This window comes from Notolabrus celidotus, chromosome 12 (genome assembly GCF_009762535.1).
Source record: "Notolabrus celidotus isolate fNotCel1 chromosome 12, fNotCel1.pri, whole genome shotgun sequence".
Taxonomy (NCBI): Eukaryota; Metazoa; Chordata; class Actinopteri; order Labriformes; family Labridae; genus Notolabrus; species Notolabrus celidotus.
Window position 1 is genome coordinate 8,273,125 of NC_048283.1, and position 10,869 is coordinate 8,283,993.

General features: G+C 39.9%; 1 protein-coding gene across 2 annotated transcripts in view; it reads left to right on the forward strand.

Moving 5' to 3' along the window:
• The window catches only part of LOC117822606 (upstream stimulatory factor 2), a 24,501-nt gene extending 14,922 nt beyond the window's left edge, over positions 1-9,579 (forward strand). The window contains exons 7-11 of one of the 2 annotated variants that reach the window (XM_034697431.1): positions 1,949-1,987; positions 5,838-5,896; positions 6,233-6,327; positions 6,422-6,550; positions 7,443-9,579. In XM_034697431.1, coding sequence (XP_034553322.1) covers positions 1,949-1,987; positions 5,838-5,896; positions 6,233-6,327; positions 6,422-6,550; positions 7,443-7,532 — 412 coding nt within the window. In that variant the 3' untranslated portion in view covers positions 7,533-9,579. The remainder of the gene's footprint in view (positions 1-1,948; positions 1,988-5,837; positions 5,897-6,232; positions 6,328-6,421; positions 6,551-7,442) is intronic. The other variant, XM_034697432.1, reaches the window with a different exon arrangement.
• The last annotated feature ends 1,290 nt before the right edge of the window (positions 9,580-10,869 follow it).

The following is a 10,869-nucleotide window of genomic DNA, read 5'->3' on the forward strand; positions in this document are numbered from 1 at the left end:
ACTTATTGTTTGGGATATTGCAGTCTGAGACGCAGCTCTGTCTGAAAACAAACTCCTGGTCAGACGTTGTTTAACGCTACAGCTGTTCTTTATGTAACAGCCTCTTAAAATGATCTGATTGGTGATTTTAGTGGAAAAGTTATGAATCCCTGTAAGTTGAAGGTTAATTCTGCTGCGAGTTCTGAAGTGGAGCTTTTAACGTCTAGTGTCCAGAGCAATTCACAGCTATTAATTAAATCTGAATAATTTTAATCAGTCCTTTTTCATCAAGGCTTTTACCCTTTATTACCACAATAACACATAATTGAGTCTGGCAGTGTGGGTCCTCTGCTGTGACGCTTCAGAACAAATCTGCTCGAGCTTGCCACAGACTTCTCTCATTCGAAGAAACCCCACCTGGCAAACCCAGAGATACACAACATTAACATGAACATCTGCAAATATGCAGTGAACAAAGCATTAGAATTTGCCCAAATCTAAATGCTAATGCAGGCGGAGGCCGGGCTGGTGGAGACAGTTTCACTGTCAGAAAGCAGACGGGGATGTGGCGTTTGGCACACTTTTATACAGAGAGAGAGAGAGAGAGAGATAAGAAAACTAAACCACCTGTTTATACAAACCACCTTCTTTCTGATTGGCTGGTTTATAGACTTGTGACTATAACACCTCTGACATCCCTATAACTCTACCATGAGGCTCAGTTTACTCAACATTAAGTGCTGCTGTAGTTATTACTATCTTAAACCTCAACTTTTTCTCCTCTGCGTCCACCCGGGGAGTCTTCTCCACCCCTCTCCTTGGTTTTGCTATGAATGCTTATTTTTTTAACTCCTTTTTCTTCCAAAATCTTTCAGTTATTTTTCTCTAAAAATGCACAACATGTATCATCATAATCATGCTTCAAAAGAGATCCATCTCAGACTCTCTCCAACTGTTAGCCACACGCTGGTGATTGCGGTTATTAAGATAATCAGCAGGTTCACCTGAGCAAAGACAAACCGCGCTGCCTCTTTAATGGCATGATAGCAGCCTAGCTCTGGCCTACTTGGATGGTAAATCAGAAGAAGAATTTCAGCAAGCTTCATTTCAGACTCAAAGTTTATTTAGAGCACACCGGTCTGGATGCTCTGTGTTTGTTTAAAGGTAGTTTATGCATTTTTTCCACCCTTGTTCGGTAAAAAACAGCCATTTGCCTGTTTGGTCACCCACACATGACGCATTAGTTAAAATTGAGTAAGCACTGACCAACGTGAACATCCCTACATTTAACAGCAGACCTTTACTTCACCTCTAACTCGTGAAATTGGCTGCATTAAAGGTTCTCAGCATTTGTTAACAGCGTATTAACACAGGTTGTTCTGAGCAGCAGGAGAGCTCCTGTTTTCCTCCTCATTAAAACATTTATTTAAGGAGAACACACACAGCAGACACACACACCACATTCTTAATTATCTCTCTTTGATTCATCGTGTTTCACTTTGGGTCTGAACAGTATGTGTAACAACAACAAGGATGTTGGCTGCGTCTGTGATTTTCAAGAACTTCATCAAAGTTTCAAACTCTTTGTTGTGGGCAGCAGCAGTTTTACGGCAGAGTTCTAGATCCGCCTTAAATTCAGCAGCAGCTCTGCCGTTTATTTTTAATGTTGTTTGATATTCTCAGCATACAAACAGACTGCTTTCCAGTCAAGAAGAAAGCACCGAGCTTTGTTGAGGAGTACATCTGCATTGCCATGTGTTGAAATACAAAGTGATTATGTTTTCATCTCTCAGAATGTCTATCTGACTGCAATATGTTTGTTTCTATTTATTTCCTCTTCCATGAATAATGTATGATGTTTGACTCCAGTCTGAGCGTTGCATTTAAGTGTGAACTAATGAACAGTGATATTATGGTTGACATGTGAGTAAAATGAATGAAAACTTGCCACCCTATCTGCCGTTCGCAGAGATGAAAACGAGCTGCTGCAGCAGGATGGTTTAAACTGGTGAGGAAAGTTTCCACATTTGTCCCACACACACACACACACACACACACACACACACTCACACACACTCACTGCAAATGAACTAATCAAATGAGATCACAAGAAAAGAGAAGCACACAAACCCTCTCTCTGCCTTCCCCTTTCCTCTCTGCCCCTCCCCTCCCTCGTAAGTCCCCGGTGATTCTCCCCGCTCTTGATGTGTGAGACACAGATGTAGCGTCTCTTCAGTGCTGACCCTGATCCATTGTTGGTAGTCGTGCTTGTGGCAGCCGCATTTCTCCATTAGGACTTAGAAATTGGGTCATTGTTCTCCATCTGGAAACAAATGGCTCTCTCTCCACACTTTTATATGAGTGTAATTTTCAGCAGTCCTCGCTCATAGTTCTTTAAAAGTTTAGTTCTCAAGTAGCCTAGTTTTCAGGGAGTTAGTTTGGAAACAGTTTGAGGGTCTCAAATCGTGGTGTTAACATTCAGGCAGAGGAAGCATGGGGTTGTAATTTTCAATCTGATCTCTTCTACATGATGGTTTGCGTATTTACTGTTAAATAAGCTAGTTCTGAGAAGTAGAACCCCTTCAGGGGCCTTGTCTCACCCTGAAAGGGATCTATTTCCCTTAACTAATTGCTAACCATACATTATCCCACTTATTACCCGGCTACTAACTTACACATTGGCAAAGGACTTTGCCAAAAGGTTATTTTATTGATTGATTTTTTGTAATTCTCTTTTTAATTGAGATATCTTGTCATTATAACACTTTACAATACATCTTAAAAACATGAATATTTCTTTCTTTTTTTAGTAAAACAAAATACGTATGAAGATTAAAAAAACCCACCTTAAATTTACCTTTATGAAAATATATATCCATATATCTCAACTCTAAAATCCCTTTTCTTTTTTTCAGTCATATAAATCAACTGACCCTTCTTTAAAATTGCACTTTGAGGAACAGCCACATTTGATTTGATTTGATTTGAAAGTGTTTATTTCGAACATGTCAAAAACTAAATACAAATAAACAAAAAGAAATACCTCCCCCAAAAAAGCAAACGTTACAAATAATGCAACAAAAATCTAAACAAAGCTGTTTCATCACTAATATGAATTCTGTAACATGTCCGAAAAGGAGTGGGAAGAAGTAACACTACAAATCCCACCCTTTCTCCTTAATTAATTAGAAATTAATAATAAAGTAAGCTTCCCTTTATATACAAACATATCCAATATTCATTTATTTTTAAAGATTGAGAGAGAAAGGACCAGAAGAAAAGTAAAAATAAATAATATAAGTAAAGTTAATAAATTAAAATAAAATACAACAATAATAATATAATGAAATAAGAATTGTGATAATAATGACAGCTATAATAACATTGACAATACTGAAGATATAACATACATTAACAATATAAATACCAATGACACTTAGAAATCTGTAGCAATGAACCAAGGGTATGATAGTTTGCATTTATCTTGGGCTGTTGTTGTGTACTGAATCCATTTTTGCCAAATTCCTTTGAATTTTTCCATTTCTAATCTGGTCAAAGAAGTCATTTTTTCCATGGTATAAATTCATTGCATCACTTCAGCCCAATCCTTGACCTTAGGTATCTCTGTCGTAAGCCATTTCTGTGTTATGGCTTTTTTACTTGAAATGAACATTACCCTATATTTTATTGATTTAAAATGATTTATGTATGCAGTCTTTCAAATATAGTCCAAATGATCCCATGGAAGTTAAAGTTCTATGGCGATGGATTCTTATCTCCTTGTTGCGGTGAATTTAACATGAAACTGTCCTCATTCAGCTCTCCTTCTCTCTGAGCTCTGAGGTTCACACACCTTTAAAGATAGGCAGATGTCTAGAATTTTAACCCTGCTGCTATCGTCAATTCCACTCATGGTTTAAGTTTCTTTGTAGCAACCGGTAACTTGAAGTTGCACTCAAACGCCTGTAACCTATGGCAGGGGTTCCCAAACTTTACCATGCCAAGGCCCCCCAAACAGCACTAGTTTCTGGCCGGGAACCCCCTTTGCAAACACACAGACAATGCTTCAAAATGTGTAAAGAAACATCTACTTTTAGAATGTATTTTCTTACTTTTATTCACTTTCTATAATTATTATGTTAATTATTAATTTGCTTAGAATAGGAAATTATTAACAAACGTCTTGTAAAAAAAATAAAAAATTTGATTCTATTTTTTTCCCATTCCCTTCAAATTTCTGAGGCCCCCCCCCCTGGCGGCCCCCACTTTGAAAACCACTGACCTATGGTGTCAACAAGCAAAAACAAAAATATCCCAGAACTCTTTTCCTCTTTTGATTTGACATGGCGTGTGATCAATTTGCATCTGCCATCGCTCATGTTAGAGAAAGTTAATAACCATTGTCAAGGTGTTATCAAAGCGTTTTAACCAATCAAAATCAAGCATCTTAAACAGTCGGTAAATCAGTAAGAAAGCCGGGTAATAATGTTTACTAATAATCATCTTTCCTCAAATGATGCATGAGAGAAGTTAAAGCCCAAGCTGTGATCTATCAGATCACACTGTTTAACAAACTAACCCTCTGTACAAGCATGCTTTTGTGACATACTTAAGTGGAATGATAGAGGAAGTGTTAAAACTTTGTCCTGTTACCTTTATCCTTCAAATGAAACAGATAGAACACTCCAGCAGAGGGTGATTCCTCTGAGTCCTGCTAATTTTCTTGATTTCTCTGCCAACAATAAGTCTCAGGAGCACTAAGATGAGGTGTGCTGTGCCTTTTTATAAGTCGTTTAAAAAAAAAAAAGAAGACATTCCTTTACCTTTAGGCCTGTATATTTAGTTATTCATACAGTCATCCCTCTCTATCCCACACTCTGCCTTAGAGTACTGTTGGTCTGAATCCATTATGAAGCTGAAATCCCATTAAGATGCGTTGAGATACAAGTGAGACTGCAGTTTGGCTTGGCTGACTATCTCTAACAGAGATACCAGCCGTTGAGTTGGGTTGATGGGTCCCAAATTCACCGTGGTAGAATAAAGACATGTCAAAAAAAGGCACAGACAAGCAACAAGAATGACCTTACAGGATGTTGTTTATGTGCTGAAAGTGCAGTGAATGCTTTCCCTCCGGGGAGGAATTCATCCTCTGTTCCTTTTTTTTCATGGGAGAATATTCTATTAAATAGTCTGAGTGAAGTATTAATTGTCTTTTCCATTAGTGAGACAGAAACATGTTTGAGATATTGAGTAGGCCACCTTTATAATAATTACATGCGGGTGTGTTATTGGCCCGTTCATGCCGAGGTGGGTGGTTTGATAAGTCTCCATGTCACGTCTCAGGGACTTAATTAACAGAATACCTAAGGGGAGACACAGAGACATGAGACAGTTGTGTCATTAGCAGTGTGTCCAGACTCCAATAGACAGCATCTGTGATTCTACAGTGTAGTAATTTTACAGCATAATAAACCAGAGCGCTCCCTCCAGGCCACACCTGGGAAGAGGACGGCCAACATGAATAAAAAGATTGGACAGGTCTCAGTGTTCCAGTCGGGGGCAGCCAGACTTCAGGGCACTGCCGGCGTCTGCTTCCTACACGGCCTCAGTGCTTCTGACAAAAGGCACTAGACAACTTATGAGGCTCTTATTTTTTTTAAATAGTGCACACTTTCAACAGCAAGTGCTGTGCTTCTGAGAGGCTTGAGCTTAAAGATAAAAGTGATGAATAGGTTGTAATAGGTGCAGGATTAGGTGAATTTGGAGGTTTGGATTGGTGCCTGATTGTAGTGTAGTCAGAGATGAGAGATACTGTCGTGCGTGTAAAGCGTTTTTTTTTATTTCCTGTCTGTTTGCAGGAAAATGGATGGACCGCGAACGCCAAGAGATGAAAGGAGAAGAGCGCAGCATAATGAAGGTGGGTAATCAGCTGTGATTGTGGCTTTTGATTTCATGAGACACAATGCTCTATGGTGCCTAAATGAAGCAATTTTTATTTGAATCAAATCACAAAGCCCTTTCAAAATGTTGTATTAAGAACAATATACAAACATGTGTTTAAGAGCGGCCACTAGAGGCTGCTGTTGAGCTGCCAAAGCAGGACAGTGTTTGGTACCTGAAGTGCAGCCACTGAAACAACAAGATGTAGAGAAAGATCCAGATCTATCTGATGTGATCTGTCCGTCCAAAAGTACAAATACATCAGGGCATACTGAACGTGTTAACCTGTTTTCATTTTATTGCGTTCCATCAGTTGAGAGGCGGCGGAGAGACAAGATCAACAACTGGATTGTCACGCTTTCCAAGATAATCCCAGACTGCAATATGGACAGCACCAAGACCGGAGCAGTAAGGAGTCTCACCTCACTCCTAATCTGCTGCCAACTTTTTACTTATGTGTCACCTTATTTTTTTTAAACTCTGTAATGTCATCTCTCTCCAGAGCAAAGGAGGCATCCTGTCTAAAGCCTGCGACTACATCCGGGAGCTAAGGCAAGGCAACCAGCGGCTGCAGGAGAGTCTGAAAGAAGTGGAGAGGATACAAGTGGACAACGAGCTGTGCAGGCAGCAGGTGTGAATGTCACTTTGTGCTCCTCGTATATCTGCATGAAGGGTGACGTCTTTTTCAAGGACTTGAATAATAGGAAAAGAAAGCCTATGAATGATAATGTTAGAAATGGTCCTTTGAGGTGAAAGTCACACATAAAAAAAAAAAAGCAGCAGTAGTTTGGTACATATGTGTCTCTGAAGATTGTTGCTCGCATTGAATCGCTTTCTTTGGAGTTCTCCGCAGCAGCTTTTCACTAAAGTCTCAAAAGCATGAAGTTCACTCGGCCCCACATGCATCCTCTTTTCTCCAAAACAAACCCCCCGACACATCAGCCTCTATAGCTGATCATCACAGGCTGACAAAGAGGATCAAAGGGTTTGCTCTCTTATAATAGGAAGTGTTACCTGAACGCAGCTCTTTGAGAGACTGTGGGAATAATATACACAGGGGTTATGGGGGAGTTAACTGCATGCTAATGCACTCAAAGTATTGTGAAATCTTGCAGCTCCGAGGCTGCCACATCTCCCCATTGAATCCAAGGCCTGCAAGCCATCCTGCAATATATTCCTATTCTGATGCTCAAAGCTCAATATCCTGTCCTCCCCAGTGCCTCAGCGGGGAAGAAGGGAATTGAGAGTGCGCCCGAGGGAAATGTAGCGGAGATGACACACCTCAAGATTTGATAATCCAGTTGGTTGTGGACAGGGCTGACTTTGAAAAGGGCTGCACATACTACTCTTTAATCCCAGGGATTGAATAGCTCTGTGTGTACATTACACACACAGAGGCAGCACTCAGAGTCTTCAAACGAAAAAAGTTTGGTCTGTAAACTTGGAGCTATATTAAGCTGTCACGGGGATGAAGATGTTGATAATGAGATTTTTTTTTTTCTTTTTGCTCTTTGTTCTTTAAGATTGAAGAGCTGAAGAACGAGAATGCTTTGCTGAGAGCGCAGCTCCAGCAGCACGGCATCGAGACGGTCGGAGAGACGCCGCCACAGTGAAGCAGAGACAGAAAAAAAGAGTGAGAGAACAGGGAGGGGGACTGCCGGCACAGACATGCGAATGACGGAGAAGAAGGCGAGATGATGGAGAAAAAAAAGGACTCACTTTCTTTTTAGTGAATGCATCCTCCCCTGAGTTCCCAGGTTGCGACCCCTTCTTGGCCTATAGTGGCTGTACTTGACTGTTCCAATCCTGTTGACATAAACACCTTCAGTAGAAATGTGCTTCAAGAAAAGATGCCAACTCACCTCCATCAGAGTGCTGCTTCACCAGCACAAGCTAAGAAGAACCTCTGCTGAACTTTGTTTTGTATTTATGTAGCCTCACTCATGGACTTTGATGTTTGTCATTTAATTATGTTCCCCCTCTGTACTTTTCCCTCAGAGTTATTAATTTTAACTTAGTTTATGCTTTTATTCTGTTTGTTTTGGCGTTTCTGTATTAATATGTTGTTTTTAGCTGCTTTAATTTATTAGTCCGCTCGCTGACAGAAGCCTTGATGGAGACCAGTTACATTGCAGCTCATGCACCCCGGAGAAGCAGAGAGAGAATTTCAAGTGAGAAATCATCAAAAGAATGCAAAACATCATGATTCTGCAGACAGAAATAATGTGACACACATAGCTTACCTAGACCCAAAGACAAACAGGAAGCTGCAGCCTCTCGTCTCTGGGCTGATTTATGTAAATATGACGTCTCATGTTTTAATACAGATGTTACAGAGTATTAGAGCAGATTATCTCTGGGAGCAAACAATCAATAACTCATTAACTTCATGCTGGCCCTTTGTTATAATAATGATGTGTGCAATCTCAGAGCTTGATTTAAAAAGAAAAGAGTGGTATACTTGAATTGTTGGGCATTTGCTTAACCAGAAAATCGCTCAGAGGTCGACAATATCACTTTGAAAGATTCAAGAGTTTAATTGCAGTTTAATTACAAATGGAATGCAGAATAAAGTGGAGCATAAAGATGATTGATAAACCCAGCGTGCGTGAGAGAGGAGAGCATAGCAGATTCCAACTTTTTCCCAAACTTCACGCAGGTATTGTGGTTTCCCCTCCATCTTTTGTTCATGTGTGATTTCCCACTGTCTCAGTACGTGTACGAATAATCCCCACATGTTCCATTTCAAGCTGTTTGCTCTATTTTGGTATTGCAACACTTCAAATGGAGCTCAACGCACAAGAGGGGGAGGAGGCACCCTGGAGAGTGGTACTCAAAGACTGTGCTCACTACGGAAAAAGGAGCACACAAATTCTGTGTCGCACTTCTTAGTTGAGCACATTTCGCTCTCCGGGAAAGAGACGGGAGTAGTTTGGAAGCAGGAAACTCACATATTTCTCCACCCACTCAGGCGAACAATAAGCAAACTGTAATTGGTTGTACAAACAGCAAAAGCCAATATTTAATATTGTTGATGATTTTGTGAATGAATATACATGATGTATTTTGGTTCCGCTTTGGGCGATGTGAATGAAAGCGGGAGAGAGCTATCAAGATTCAGAGCCACTGAATAGAGCACGGTCGCTTCTCTCTGTGTCAACAGCTCAGGATCCAGCAAAGCAAAACCAACTCTCAGACCCCTGGCAAATCAGGCAGACGATCTCATTTTAATATCTCAGACAGTGCAAGTTAACAGCTTGTGCTGGGGAAGTGCCGTTCTGCCACTTCTGCTCGATTCAAACCTGATACGAAAAGTGCAAGTGTCTGATCCATCAAACGAGGCTCCTAGCCAAAGTTGAATGATAGATGTGTTGCAGTAGAAGTTTTTTTTTACACCTCACTGAGAGGAGAGGAGAGAAATGTGAATGTGAAGGCATGAATAATGCTCCGGAAGATGGATGTTCACAAATGAAAGGTCACTTGTGGCTAATTTTTTTTTTTTTTCAAGCGTTTCTTTTTTGAAATGGCAAAAGGAAGGAAAAAAGAAAAGACTCCTTTTCTCTCTGTAGCAGCCGCACTGTTCTCAGGTTAGATTGTAAGACATCTTTTCTAAGCAAAAAGGTGGAAAATAAAACTTTCACATGCTAATAACCTCAAAGACTTCGGTTGTGGCTCGGTGTGTTTCTTGGGAGTTTAAATATACACAAAAAATCTATACTTTACTATTTCTGTCAGGTCGGGTTCCAGATCCTTGTGTTGGAGCATCTGTTAGTCAGAGGGGTGTCTTCGAAGTGATGATAGATATGTGAGAAAGTTGGCTTCTGTCCCTCGCTTAATATTTCGGCACATAACTCCTGAGCTGTGGTCTTTAAAAATATAATATTACCACGTGTTTCTCTTTTTAGAACATTTTTAGCGGTCATCACAGACTTTCTGTTGGCCCTGTCATCTTAAGAGACAGATGAAGACTATTTTTAGTTAAAAATGCTAAAGAATGAAGAGACATGTTTGGAAATAATGCAGTTCAAATTATACAAATCCCTTTAGCTGCTGTGGTAAAATAAACATCTAAAGTTAAACTGACTTTTACATCTGTGTGGGTGTTAAGAACTCTGACATGAGCGCACTGAAGGATGTAAGTGGAAGAGTTCAACATATAGACCTGAGGAAACACTTTGAATGTTTGAGAGAAGAGACATCACTCGGAAGAAAAGAACATGTGAGATGAGAAAGAAAACAGATGTGTCATTTTTAGACGACTTTGAGCTGTGAGTCTGTGATCATGGAACACCAGAAAGATAAATACGCTCCTGTTGTCACACGTTTCAGGTGACAAAATGTCCAGCACTGTCGAGATGTTTTAATTATTTTTCAATTCTGCTAAACGATTCATTCAGTCTTTATCAAATTTGGCATATTAAATAGCCAGTGTAAAATTGGTTTTAAAGACAATTCCTCTCACCTGGTTATGGACATTAGTTTGCAACAAAGTTAAAGTTTGAATAATTTATATGCCTAGTTGCTGCCTGGTTTATTCAGATATTTAAAATGCTTATGCAAACAGGCAGTCCACCTGCCACCCTAGCTTTTGACATCTAGATAATGAGTCATTCTGATTGGTGCATAGGAGTACAATACGATACATTATGACACGATGCAATGTGATACGATCAATCAATTTTTATTTATATACCTTAATTCATGAATGTTTACTCAAGACACTATACAAAGAGGGCTGGTCTACGTAGACTATAGACTGTATGAAATGTAGACTGAGGCTGTTTCCGAAATGGCCTGCTACATACTACTTACTAATGTAGTAGGCAGTAGGTATTGCCTACTACATACTGCGTTTGAATTTAGTATGTAGTATGACTGTTCTGTTCGATCTGTCATGCAGCATGCTGAGCCAGACTTCGCTGGATTTCCGGTTTCGTAAGGCGGAAGTTA